This window comes from Anabrus simplex, chromosome 1, assembly GCF_040414725.1.
Source record: "Anabrus simplex isolate iqAnaSimp1 chromosome 1, ASM4041472v1, whole genome shotgun sequence".
Taxonomy (NCBI): Eukaryota; Metazoa; Arthropoda; class Insecta; order Orthoptera; family Tettigoniidae; genus Anabrus; species Anabrus simplex.
This window is the reverse complement of record NC_090265.1, coordinates 1,582,667,182-1,582,681,910: the sequence shown is the minus strand read 5'-3', so window position 1 is coordinate 1,582,681,910 and position 14,729 is coordinate 1,582,667,182. Positions and strand designations below refer to the sequence as shown.

Below are 14,729 nucleotides of genomic sequence, written 5' to 3'. Positions count from 1 at the left end.
TTTTACTCAGCTACAGGCATGTCTCGCTTGCCGGGTTCGGCCAACTTCAGCAGCTAGCTAGGTAAAGGCCTAATTGCAGGCGTTGAAGGTCAACGAACGAGTTTACTGCGCCGTGGTATGGCCATTCCGCCCTTGCATTTTTCGAGCACATACCTCACAATTTCGTCTTTGACTTCTTTAAAGCGTCCTTGTTGCACGCCACTGAATGCATTTTTTTAGCTATCTTTGTCCATGCTAACACCGAATATTGGCTTTCATTAGGCCTTCAGCGTATTTCTTCCGGCTGCACAATTATTCTACATTTCTGAGTATTTAATAAACATTAAATGAAACATAGCATCATAATATCGACGAGAACCCATTTCTCGTATAATTACAATACGACGATCCATCACGAAAATATCCCTGCTGTCTATAAACTATAAAGCGTCAGGTACAGTAGATGCATTATAACTCTGCCACTGAACTGTGGCCTTTCTAAGAATTCGAAGGTTCGCGTGTTTTGATGCCATTATGCAGTTTTGAGAAACGTTTCTGTAGAGGCTTATAGAACGTCATTCTCTTCTTACTATTTCCCGAGATCCAGTAACGTTACACAGGGGTACTGTAGAACCGGTTGCCGCGGCTAGCAATGTGTAATAAAGGTGGTCGTTTGTCAGCCAGTTTTGTGTGCGCACGCGCGAGGGTGAAAAGAAGCAGTGTGGTTACCGCGGTAGGTGCCAGTGGTGTTCATTACTCTTAGGCCGCGAATGCAAGATGGCCCTTGATTTTCCACGAGATTCTGAGAAAAAGATGTCGTCTAGGATTCGGAGAAATGTGCAGTATATCACTCCAGAGGCTTCTGTGGCAAACATTTCAGTGTCTTCTTCAAACGGCGTTGGCTAACCTATCCGTGTATGTATTATGAAAATATTTCAGATGCATGTAGAGAAATGATAACCTCCTCGCTAAAAATTTACATGGGAATAAATAGCCCTTCCGAAATTTAACTAGACGCGAAAAAATATAAACTATCCTCTGAAATCAGTGATTTACTCTGCAATTTCTTGAGGTGTATCACATTCTTACATAATTTCAGTATATAACATTATATATATATATACATAGATATATCTGTGAATGTACAATAATATAATTCCAAAACGTACCACAAGAATCATGTGAACATTTTTTCGTATTTTAATGTATTATTTGATAAATTTTATTACATCCATATCATAGAATGTTCCAGAATGTTTAGTATAAACATACCAATGAATGTATAGAACGATTCACCAATATGGACTGAACTTCAAAGGGTACTTCAAGAACGCCATAACCATTTTTACTTGTTGAAATTGTATTTCACCAAATTATCTACTACTCACAAACGGTACCGGTACACTAGAAATTTATGTAACACATACATGTCATAGAATTTTGACGCTTGTTTTTAAACCAGAAGATACATCATATCATTGTATATTTTATATATTGTATATTTTAATCTTATCACTCACATCATGTGACATTCTTCATTAGTAATGTTTTTAAAATTATTTTAAGTTAACTTTAGATCTTATGACCAGCTGAAGATGACCTCTGTGAAGGTCGAAACCGGTACTGCTTAGTAACAAGATATAATAAAGTATTGATTAGGTGGACAGTACCCATTCTTTATGATTATAGATACTAAGTATCAATACGGACATGAAACTGATAGATTACAAAATTAATAAGAACAGACTGGACTAGCCTTTATGCCATGAGTGATGTCAACTTTGCATTTTCTGATTTCATTAACATGATAATTATGTATTTTAATTCAGCTTTCCCTGAAAAAGCTGTAACTATTAAGGCCAACATCTCTAAACCAAGAAGTAGAGTTAAAAACTTGTTTACGCCTGAGTTGGGTAAAATGCGTAGCATTATGTTAGCTTACTATAATAAGTATAAACTAAATAATAATTTCGAGGATAAAGAATGTTCAAAAACTACAGGAAATTATTTAAAAAACGTATACATGAGGCTAAACTTGCAGCAAATGACAGATATATCCAAAGTGCAAACAATAAATGCAAACTTGCATGGTCTATCATAAGAAGTGATACTCAAACTTTAAATAACAAAGATGTGATTCCTCTAGAACCTGATAATAGCATTTCATCAGATGGGGATGCAAGTAAACATAATTTCTTAGACTGATTGCCTAACTTTGATCTTTCCTCAGATGTATTGAATAATGATTTTAGGTGGGTGGAAGTAAATCTGCAAACAGTCAGAAGTATTGTTACAAATTTGAATTCATCTAGTACCCAAGACATTTATAGTCTCTCGAACAAAACAGTCAAAGCAGTTATGGACATGATATTAATGCCATTGACATCTATATATAGGGTGAAGCGAAATTCGCGCACTCGGGCGTCACAGCGCGACTCCTCACATGCCAGCAATAAAAAAATGTCTCTTACAAAAGTTCGTCCTACGAGTATATTTAGGAGAAAAAGGACGTTGAAGAGTGGCAATTTGGCAACACTGTAACCACATGTAGACCAACTACCTCTGTCAGCACGCATTAGTCGTGCTGTACAGGTGGTGCAGTGGATAGAGCTTTGGGTTAGCATGCAGGAGGTCGAGGGGGTCGATCCTGGTTTGAGGCGGATGTTTTTTTATTTCGTAAATGTAGTCAGGTGGTATGGTGTCTGGCATCTTAATCGTCAACAGCGATTCCAGCGGGTCCTCTAGAAACCATTTGCATTTACATAGTATGATCCTAGAAATGCACGAACATTCGTTTTCATTGGTCAGCTTTGGCGTGAATTTATTCGCACCACTTCATCTACTAGATGTGTTACAACGTGTTCAGCATTACTAAATTTTGTAAATGTAGGATACATGTGACCTATGAAACGGTGTCGTACTGCAAATAAAAAAGTGCGCCTCAACCCAGGATCAAACCCTCGACCTCCTGCATGCTAACCCAAAACTCTATACACTGCACCACCTGTACAGCACGACTAATGCGTGCTGACAGAGGTAGTTGGTCTACATGTGGTTACAGTGTTGCCAGATTGCCACTCTTCAACGTTCTTTTTCTGCCGGATATACTCGCAGGACGAACTTTTGTGAGAGACATTTTTTTATTGCTGGCACGTAAGGAGTCGCGCTGCAACCCCCGAGTGCGCGAATTTTGCTTCATCCTGTATATATATATATATATATATATATATATATAAAAGGAAGTGTTTGTCTGTGTGTCTGTGCGCGATGCCCAGCAAAATCTACAGCACTCAGAGATCTGAAATTTTGAACATGGATAGATGGGGTCTGAATGCACCCCAAAGCCAAAATTTTCATTTTCACTTTCGTTGGTGAGTTATGAACGAAAAACGATCGGAAAACGTGTATTGGGGTATGACAGTCCAACGTGCTGTCACCAATATTAAATGCATACAGTCACTGTTGCTAGGCAACGTACATAAGATAAGCAGAGAACACAATTCAAGGAGCCATTTTAGTCCACGGAGTAGGAAGCCGTTTTTGGTCTTACATGGTGTGAGGGCATATGACGCTGTTGATGGTGATTCGTCCTTCGAATCGGGACGTAAAGTCTTGAGCTATTTGAGAGGAGTGGGCTATGTGCTGGCGCCGGGTTTCATCCTCTGCATTCTTACTATCACATGTCATGTCATTCATTTCATCTCATTAACTCATCTGATTCGGTTGTCGTCATGAAAGTCATCCGGTCGTAAAAACTCGCTACGAAGGTTCATCTCACTTCATACCCAAACCCCATAGAGAAAGGGGGCAAGGGTTGGACACGTATATATTTAGATGATAATAATAAACAAGGAATAATAGATGTATCAGTCAAGATGCCATTTTAAGTCTGTGGAAGAGGAAGCCATTTTCCTGCAATCCATGATTTCTGTCTGTGTTCATGTGTGCGACGCCCAGCTAATCCACGGCAAACAAAAATCTAAAATGTTTGTCATAGGTGGGCACAGGTTTTCATCTAAGACGCATGGCTGTGTCCAAGAGCAATTCTTGCACCAAGACGTGAAGCTGTCAACGTCATCAACAAGCAACACTCACAAGAATTATCCGGTTTTCTATAAAATGAAAAGTCTATCGACACGACATGTCATACATATGAGGCTGTCAACTACACGACACAGATTTTGAACAGTTTGGACTCACTTGGAGCACCCTCGAACATCTTGGGGTGGACAATTGTGGCACTGATTATCCTTCTCAGGAAAGTGAATCCTTCCCTCTGCAATGAACACGGCTCTGAAACTGATGACGAATATTATTGAAGCCACCATGATGACTGAGCATGCCGCGGGCGAAGTAGAATTCCTCGGACTGTAAGTGCATTGAGTAGGAAGCCATTTTCGGTTTGCGACACGAGGAGCCACCAGTCCGTAATATTCGGAAGTGTTTGTGTGTACGTGTGCAAAGCCCAGTCAAATCTATGACACACAGAGATATGAAATTTTGACATAGGACAATCGCTAAAGTTGTAGGACTCCATCTTCGAAAATGGTGCTTTTGCCATTGTCAACTGTACGTCGATTGTTTAAGAGTTTGAGAGGCAAGCACAATACAGTATACATCTTACCTCCTAATGGAAGGACATTAATATAGTTTATTCCGAAGCTCTATAAGGAAACAATATATTTTGTATTATATAACATGGTCTTTTACATGGTTTTAATATTATTTGTACCATCCATCAACCTGGTATCTTAAGCACTGAAAGTAACATTATAATAAAAATAAAATAATGTATTTCATGCAGTTTACGTCAAAACGATGTGAGTTAATAAATATAATGTTTTAATTTGCTTATAAATAAATATTTTAGAAATATCTAACGGTTGAATTAATAAACACGGGCGAAGCCGCGGGCACATGCTAGTTTTTAATAAATTTAATGCTTAGACAAGGTGTTTTTTTTTTGAGTGTTTAAAGATGTCTAAAGTGATACCTATCTTTAAAAGGGGGATAGAATGTGCCCACCAAATTACCGCCCTATAACAATAGTATCCATTCTGAGCAAAATATTGAATCCTGTATATTTATACAACTCGACGAGTACTTTTCAAAAATAATTTGCTTGACAACAAACAGTTTGAATTTAGAAAGGGTCATTCAACGATAAAAGCAGTTGAATGTGTCATCAAAACAGTAAATAATTTTGAGAATAAAACAGTCACAGGTGCTACATTAATTGACCTGACAAAAGCTTTTGATTGTGTCTCGCATGAAATCTTAATTCATAAGCTCAGTTATTATGGAATAAGGGATCATGAACTGAAATTAATGGCATCCTATCTTCATCAAAGGAAACAGATGGTGGTAATAAGTGATAAAAAATCTGATTTAGAAACGGTTAAATAAGTGTCCTGCGTGGGTTTGTTTTGAGACCTTTCCTGTTTTTGGTCTATATCAATGACCTAGCCTGTAATGTTCCCTGCATATCAGTTCTATATGCTGATGATACAACTTTCCTAAATAGTAATGTTGATATTATAACACTCCAAATCAACACATCTGTTAAAATTGCTGAAAACTGGTTTCATCACAATAAATTAACTATTAATGTCACTAAAACAGAAAATATCCTATTTACCTTGGATCACACTGTAAATAATGGCTGCCATAATTCTGTTAAATTATTAGGCCTACATGTAGATACAAGACTTACCTGAGAAATACATACATCAGAACTCTGTAAGAGATTAGCCAGGGTGTGCGTTATCTGTTGCGGAAACTGAAAACCTGCATCAGTTAGGATATGCTACTTGCATCCTATAATGCTTTCTTTCACCCTCGTATACTGTATGGGATCAGGTTATGGGGCAATTGTCCTACATCAAATAATGTATTTATTTGGCAGAAAAAGGCAGGATTAGAATTTAGAGACTCCTGTGAAACTTCCTTTGTGAGCCTAAAAATTATGACAGTTCCCTGTTTATATATTCTTACAAATATTATGCATGTGAAAGAGAATCTTTCCGAATTTAAAGAAAGATCTACAGTTCACATGCTCGATACAAGATACAAGAATGATCTGGATACACCTCACTCTAGGCTTTGTAAAAGCACAAACAGCCACTGTTATCAACAGCTTAAGATGTACAATAAGCTTCCACTACTAATTCGAACATTAGACAATAGTGCATTTAACAGGGTACTGTCACAATTTTTAAGGAAAAAGGCATTTTATAGTGTAGAAGAGTATCTAGAATGTGGTATTTCAAAAACTGACTTAATATAGGTAGCTAAAATAATTTTTCTAATGACTCGGGGCATTATGGCTGAGATATTGTGTATAGATTATTTTTATTAATACTGACAATACCTAGTGTACATTTCCTGTACTTGATGGTGGAAGCAATGAGCTATCTAAACTATCTAAGCTACGTGATCAATCTGAATTTCGCGAATGGATTCAATAGAGGATCTCCAGGTTTTTTGTTTCTTGGGATGCTTCCTGAGGGATGTGGACATGATTTTAAGGTTGCACTGTTGACATAGTTCAGTGAGTCTTGAACCGTTTTTGTTGGTAAATTTGTGCGCCGGATGGAGTCCGGCGGTTTTCCTGTGTTCCTTTTATCGGCCGATTTGTGCATTGAAATTGCCTGAGAGGATTTTGACAGCATCCTTTGGAATTTTTGACATTACCTTTTCAAGTTAGTTCCATAATTTGTCCATGTTTTGGGGGGTGGGTCTTCTTATTGTCTATATTTGTAGGGGCGTGTGCATTTATTAATGTATATATTTTATTGGCACACTGAATCCTCATGGTCATTAGCCGATTGTTTATGGAATTAACTTCTTGGATCGAGTTCAGTATACTTTTATGTACTACCGAAGCTCTTACCAAGTAAAGGGGTCCTATTTAGAATCTTTTGATCTGTTTTTTTTTTAATATACAGTAATTTCCATAATCCAAGGTGGCATTATCAGTAAATTGAGTTTCCTGCAGGCCAAGGATAAGAATTTTTTGCCGATCAAGTTCTGTGACTTAACTTTCTGGTTGAATCAAAGTGTTGATATTGAATGTACCAATGTATGTGGGGGTTTTGTGGGATATTTCACTAGAGAGCTCCGACTCTCTCCCATTTTTTTTTTTGTGGTCCTCCAGGCTCCCCAGAATCCGAAAGCCTGGTTGCTGTCTCAATTCGACGGCTGGATTGGGTACCACCTGGGTAATGTTGTTGCTATGCTCACGAGTCATGTTTGGCTTGTAATAGGAGATCCAGCAGTACTGGGTGCTTTGAACCAGGGATTGTTAGTTCCTGGAGCTTTGTTTTGCCGCCGCACCCACAAGGTGTCAGACGTGGACCGGGAAGCTGGTGGATACCACTCAGACGCACCTGGATTTTAAACAGGCTTTTTATTACTGTCCTAAAAAGCAAGGATTCCTCTTCCGCCAGTTCCGCCGTACCAATGATCTTCACCTCCGCCTTCACTGCCGTTGAGGTCTTCACTCGTAATCCTGAGCTGGGACCCTTACCAGATGATACACACCGGGTCAGTGTGCTGTGGGACTCAGATAGGCAGGGCTGGCTCTGAAGAGGGTCCCTACCTGCTACCTGTTGTTGTTGTTGTTGTCGTCGTCGTCGTCGTCGTCGTCGCCGTCGTTGTTGTTGTTGTTGTTGTTCCTCCTCAGTGACTCAGGCGGCAGTGCACCGGCCTCTCAGTGCTGGGTTCCGTAGTTCAAATCCCAGTCACTCCATGTAAGATTTGTGCTAGACAAAGCGGAGGTGGGACAGGTTTTTCTCTGGTTTTCCCTGTCATATTTCATTCCAGCAACAGTCTCCAATATCATGCATCCTCACTATGCACTACTGCCCTCACCATGGTTTACCCAGTAGCTGAATATTGTGCCCTGGTGTGGCAACGTAGTGCTTATGCTAGGAAGATCGACGTCCATTTGAACGAATGTATGAGAACCATAACAGGCACACTAAAATCCACCCCAATCCCATGGCTACATACTATCAGTAACATACCACCTCCGGAACTGAGACGACAGGAAGCAACTATACGCGAGTGGAAAAAGTTACACCATCCTGATCATCCACAGAATCTCCCAATCCATGAGGTCCTTACTTCTTGTCTTAAATCAAGAAACCCAGTATGGCATGACATAACTGGCTTCAGTATCCAGGAAAAATGGCATCAAAGCTGGAGCTCTGCATGTGTGAAACACCAAGGCATCCAAGACCCCACAACTGGACTCCCAGGATTTCACCTGAAGAAACACCAATGGTCTAAACTCAACCGTTTAAGAACAGGTCATGCTAGATGTAATGCCATGCTACATAAGTGGGAACTTCGAGAATCCCCTGCCTGTGACTGCGGAGCCCCTTTCCAGTCAGTACAACACATTATTGAGGAGTGCCCTCTGAGAAAGTATGATGGACCAGCCCAGGATAGTGCTAAACCCCCCCCCCCCCCCTTCTTAGAATGGCTACAGCAACTGGACATTGATTTGTAAATGTGAATGCTAGCAACATTCTTGTCCTTGTATATATTGTAAATTTTCTTTTTCTTTTGTATACTTGCCATATGATAAATAAAACCACTTTTCTCATATGCACTTCCATGTATTTTGCAACTCTTTTCTTCATTAAAACATCATACCCTCATTACATTCTCATTTATCCAGGCATTTTAATGTCCACCGTTAGATTACAATGCAATGCAAGAGTATTCCTCAGACACATTTCTCTTAGTAACATTCTGGTTGTTTTGCATATATTGATTTGAAAACTAGTAGTATTGATGCAGTCCACCCATGCAGTCTGTTGTTATCTTGTGTATGTGAGCATAATTTTGTTTGAAATTTCAGTACATTTTCATGATTTATGAAATCATTTCCAATTCCAACACATCATTTACATCCCTCATTTTTTTGTAATTTCTTTCTATTCTACCTTATTAGCATGCCAGTTGCTAAAGGTTTTCCAGCTTTTAGGTGAATATTAGTGATCTTTTTCCATGATGGAAATGACTCCTAGCACAAAGACCACCACATGCTAATAAACTTCAATAATACATTACATTCGGAATTTTCATTGTCGCACAAGCAGTATAACAACTAAAACATAGCCTTTCCTTTTTCTTATATAATTTCCCTTCTAACATAATTTGTTATAGCATCTGATAAAGAGCCCATATCTTCTCTTATATCATAGCATTGTCCGGTTGCATAGCATATTGGTTTGCGCTGTTAGCTGCTGTCCTCAGAGGCCCGTGTTTGATTTTTTTGTAGTCAGAGATATAAGAAAGCAGGAGGGTTGGTATATGGTTAAAATGGTTCATGCAGCTTAATGGAGTGTGCCTGTAAAGAGCTGTACCATCTCAGGGTGAGGTCATGAATTTACTTTACTATTACATTGGAGAATTAAAAGAAATGGTTTTGTGTTCAAGATGCCCCTAGAGTTTTAATTAGAAAAGCATATGTCTTGTACTTGGTAAAGTTCAGTAATTATTTGTGCCTTCTTAATGGGCTCCATTAACTTCGACTGCCTTGTTTATGATACACACACCAATTATGTCAGTTACAATGAAGTTTATAAGATGTAAATATATAAATATTTCATTATGAGTTAAGTAAATGTTGACCTAACTTTTTCTAATGGGTATTTCCATTTTTCAGGCCACCAGCGGGTATTGTCAGTAATGAAGCTATTGGGGATGGTGATGGTATCTGGGAAGACTCTTTCTGGTCAGATATTTCTGACAATATACCACAGTTGGATGGCGCTAATGATCTCCTTGAACCCACATCTCCAAGAAAGAGCAAAAAGAGGAACAATGCTACTAAAAGTTTGGTGCGACGTGTTTTGGAGAAGACCACTGCTACCAAGAGCAAAATGGACATGAAAGATGAAGAGGGCTTTCCTATAATTGATGGGCTGATGCCAAGTGACATAGAATCTGTATGTACAGTTGGTCGTGAATCACCCACTCCCTCTGAAATCAGCAGTGATGGTAGTGTTGAATTCCTGTGTGAGGTAGAAAACTCAGTGAATGATACGCGGAGTGTTTGCGAGTCTGAAATGTCGGATGTAGTAGGGGATGCTGTTAGCCTACAGACAGAATTATTCACTGACAATTTCAGTTCCTTTCCGTTAACTGATGCATCTGATCCAGCATTCACCTCGGTGCCTACTATGACAGTAGAATATGAACCCTTGTGTATCAGTAATTCAGAGACTGATGATTCATTGGAGTGTGGATCTGAAGTAGAATTCAATATCGATACTAATAATCATGATAGGTTTTTTAAAGGTGTGCTTATTGGTGACCCATCTTTTACTGCTCAGCTCAATCTGTCAGAGAAGGATGAGTTGCTAGAGAACCAAACTTGTGGTGTACCTGAGTCGTGGGCCAATGACGGTTTAACTACTTCCACTTGGCTTTCCAAAGAGAGGAATCTTGTTGATACTAATGAACTGGATGCTGACTGTGATTTACTGAGGCCGTATGAGGATGAGGTTCTTGAAGGGATAGTGATAGAAAAGAACACTTGCGGGGAACTTCTACAAAAACATAATACAGAATCTAGTCTGAACTGCTCTTCAAAGAAGCGTGGTCATCGTAAATTATCGAAGTGCCATAGGAGTGAACAGTTGCCTTCTGAAAATAGTGAAAATGTGAGTTTGGACTCCAGTGTTAAAGCTAAATTAAGAAGTTGGCGGACTAAAGTTGAGGCTAGTGACCTACGGTCATTATCTCTTCCCCAAGACCCGGGTTTGGATAAATCTAGTGGAATCTTAGTGAACAAAAAGCAGTTGTGTGAAGTCAAAAGTGTTGGGAAGATTGTTTCAGAATTGTCTGAAGAATCTTCATTTGACAAATCAGGTGATTTATTGAAGAATTCCATTGATCTGAACGATAACCTAATGGAATCGTCTATAGTTCCTAGAAGAATAAGTGGTATTGTAAATAGAATGCAAGAATTGTTCAAGAATAACTGTAAGTTAGATGTTGATAAGCAGCTACCAGTCTCAAAGGAATCTTCAAATACTGGAAGGAAACAACCATCTATCCCAAGTGACAGTACTGTTGTTACTGATGAAATAAGGTGAGTGGTATTTAAATCCATGAATTTCAAGTAAAATATTGTAAAATAATATCAGTTCTCTGAGAAACTCATTGAGCGTTTGACAAGGGCTAATTCTGTTTGGTTCTTTAATTGGGTACAACATGAATTGATAATGAATGGAAGATTCTTAGTGCTGCCCAGGGGCCTGTTCCACGAACGAACTTTGCAACTTTTCAACTTTGCACTTTTCACTTTTCAATTCAAGTCTTTCTGTTCCACCATGATTTAGGTTGTACTTTTCAGTTTTTTTGCAAAGTGAAAAGTATTTGCGAATGAGTGATCCGATCAAGTTTATTCCATGAGCAATTGATCTAGGTCTGCCTCTCTCCCTCCTGCCCTTCACCTTCAAGTCAAGCACTCTTCTTGCTACACAGTTCTCATCCCTGCACTTAATATGACCATACCAGAGCAACCACCTTTGTTGAACTTTCTGTGATGCTTGAGTTACCTTAACACTGCCTCGTAAGAAGCTGTTCTTGATGCGGTCTTTCCTAGTAACACCACACATCCATTGCAGTATTTTCATTTTGATATCATGGAAGGTCTCACCACACTTTTGTAGGCTCTCCCCATCACTTGGACATTTAGTCTCCTGTCACAGAGGACACCAGACAGCCTTTTCCAATTTAACCAGGCAGCCTGAATTCGGTGTGTAAATTCCAGATCTAGGTTGCCATCATCAGATACAGTTGATCCAAGATACTTGAAACTAGTACTTGCGTGGAGTTGATTTCCATTCATTTTCACACTACAATTTTCCTTTTCACTGAGGCACAAGTATTCTGTCTTATTCAAACTGATTTTAATAATAATAATAATAATAATAATAATAATAATAATAATAATGCTATTTGCTTTACGTCCCACTAACTACTCTTTTACGGTTTTCGGAGACACCGAGGTGCCAGAATTTAGCCCCGCAGGAGTTCTTTTATGTGCCAGTAAATGTACCATCACGAGGCTGACATATTTGAGCACCTTCAAATACCACCGGACTGAGCCAGGATCGAACCTGCGAAGTTGGGGTCAGAAGGCCAGCGCCTCAACCGTCTGAGCCACTCAGCCCGGCCAGCTGATTTTAAGACCCCTGTCCTCCACTGCTTTTCTCCAGTGTTGTAGTTCAAGTTGTTCTCTATTAGTGCAGCATAGTACGATGTCATCTGTACGATGTCATCTGCAAAAAGCATGCACCAAGGAGCTGGTTCTCTAAGGCTTTCAGAGAGAACATCCATTATCAGATCAAAGATATAGGGACTCGGTGCAGATCCTTGATGGAGACCAACTTCAACCGGTATGGTTTCCGTTAACCCTACACTGCTTCTAACTTGCGTCTTTTCCCCATGTTACATATCCTGAATGATGTGCACATACTTCTCTGATGCTCCCTTGGATATCATGCATCTCCATACTTCTTGGCAGGGCACATGATCATAAGCCTTCTCTAGATCAATGAACACCATATGTAATTCTTTCTTCTTTTCTCTGTGTCTTTCCATAAGCTGTCTTAGAGAAAAAATGGCATCTATGGTTCCTTTCCCTGGCATAAAACCAAACTGTTCTTCTCCTATTATTGTCAATGACTTTTTCCCAGATCTTCATAGTGTGCGACATGAGTTTTATTCCTCTGTAATTTGCACAATCCTGAATGTCCCCCTTTTTTTCAAAAATGGGAATTACGGTACTCTTCCGCCATTCATTGGGCATTATTTCCTCTTGGAAAATTTGTTGGAATAGGTTTAGCAACATATCTATTCCCTCTTCTCCCAGGCATTTCCAGGCCTCTACAGGAATTTCATGGGGCCTGTTGCTTTTCCACTTTTCATTTTCTTCATATTACAACTTCTCCTTGTTCATTCTTCACTTGCTCGATGTATGTGAGATCTTTTGATGCTCTGTCCCGTGCATTAGCAATTCTGAAGAGCTTTGCCTTGCCCTCTTTGGTCTCTAAATTTTCGTAGACTTCATTCCATGCCATTGCTTTTGCTCTTCCAACAGCTCTTTTTGCAGTTTTATTTGCTTGTCTGTAGTGTTCTCTATCTTCGGCCATTCCAGATTCTTCCCAGGCTTCCTTGGCTTATTTTTTCATCTTGATTGCATTCTGGACCTCATCGTTCCACCACCGTTTCTTTATCAAGTGGGGCGCCTTTCCCAGAAGTCATACCCAGAACTTCCATACCAACTTTCCTGATAGCTTCAGCGTTTACTGTCCACCATTTCTGAACACCTTTCACTAACTGTGTTTCTTGGATAACCTTTTCCTTGAATTTACTTCCCAAATTGGATCATTTAACCTCCACCATTTGATTCTTGGAGTCATTTTCCTCACTGCTCTTTTCTTCATCCCTGTGCATTCATAGTCAAGCACTAGCACTCTGTGTTGTGGAGCCACGTCTCCCCCTAGTATGACTTTGCAGTTCTTTACCTCCTTCAGATGCATTCTTCTACACAAGAGGAAATCTATTTGGCTTTCCCGTCCTCCACTTTTGTTTGTCCATAGATGCCTCTCGCTTTTCTGGAAGAAGGTGTTACAAAGCGCCAGATCTGAAGTCAAGGCAAAATTTAACACTCTCTCACCCTCTTCTTTTCTTGTATCAAATCCCCAACCTCCATTCACTCTTCTCAATGCTTCTCCTTCCGCACTGGTTCCCACGTCCATTCAGATTCCACCCAAGAATTTTTTGCATTTGCTGGAATGCTGGAAAGTTCTTCCAGGTCTCTCCAAAAATCATCCTTTTCTTCCTCTTCACAATCAACTTGTGGAGCATAAGCACTAATAATTGTGAACTCTTCCCCAAGGCACAGCTTCACACTCATTATTCTATCATTTCTTCTGTTTACACTGACCAGGCATGTTTCAAAGTCATTTGAAAGCATAATTCCAACACCATTTCTACCTGCACTGTTTGCTCCACTGTACAGCAACTTAAAACCACAGCCAAGCACTCTTGCTTTATTACCCTTCCACCTAGTTTCTTGAACACACAGAATTCCAGTCCTTCTTCTCATCATTAGATCCACAACCTCTCTACCCTTCCCCGTCATAGATCCAACATTCAGGGTTCCAATTCTCACTTGAACCTGTTTCGTTAGCCAGGTCTGCCCATGACCCAGTATCCTTCGCTCATTTCTCACAAGAGGCAGGCGGAATCCTTGCGCGTCGCTTCTGGGGCACACCCTAGCAGTTTCCGAGTCAAATCCTGTAGAACTTGTCATATTTGTATGGATTTGGTTATTTAGTTTTAAAGTCGGATGCCCTTTCTGTCGCCAACCCATTTCCATCTTTCCGGGGATAAATTATGTAACCTCTGTGTCCTAGGCAACGCCATGAAGAACATACAATGTGCCTGTATTCTTCATGGTTTCCAGGGCAGTCTCAACAAATCGATTAATATGGCTGACACTTTAGGTAAGATTGTAAACGTGATATCAAGTGCCTTTCTTCGGACTGTTATCTATGGATCAATTTTCATTTAAAACAAAATGGCTGCCAGTTATGACACAAGGTGGTGCAATGTTTGCGTCTAAAGACACTAGTAAACGATGATATTCTTACAAGATAACATTATCCTGCCTTCAGTACACATTATATTGTCTTGAACACTGCCAGGAAACCATAAAT

At 39.6% G+C, this 14,729-nt stretch overlaps 1 protein-coding gene across 1 annotated transcript in view; it reads left to right on the top strand.

Moving 5' to 3' along the window:
• Window positions 1-14,729, top strand: part of PolZ1 (DNA polymerase zeta catalytic subunit) — a 409,350-nt gene that overhangs the window by 105,696 nt on the left and 288,925 nt on the right. The window contains exon 10 of the mRNA XM_067138984.2: window positions 9,659-11,089. Coding sequence (XP_066995085.2) covers window positions 9,659-11,089 — 1,431 coding nt within the window. The remainder of the gene's footprint in view (window positions 1-9,658; window positions 11,090-14,729) is intronic.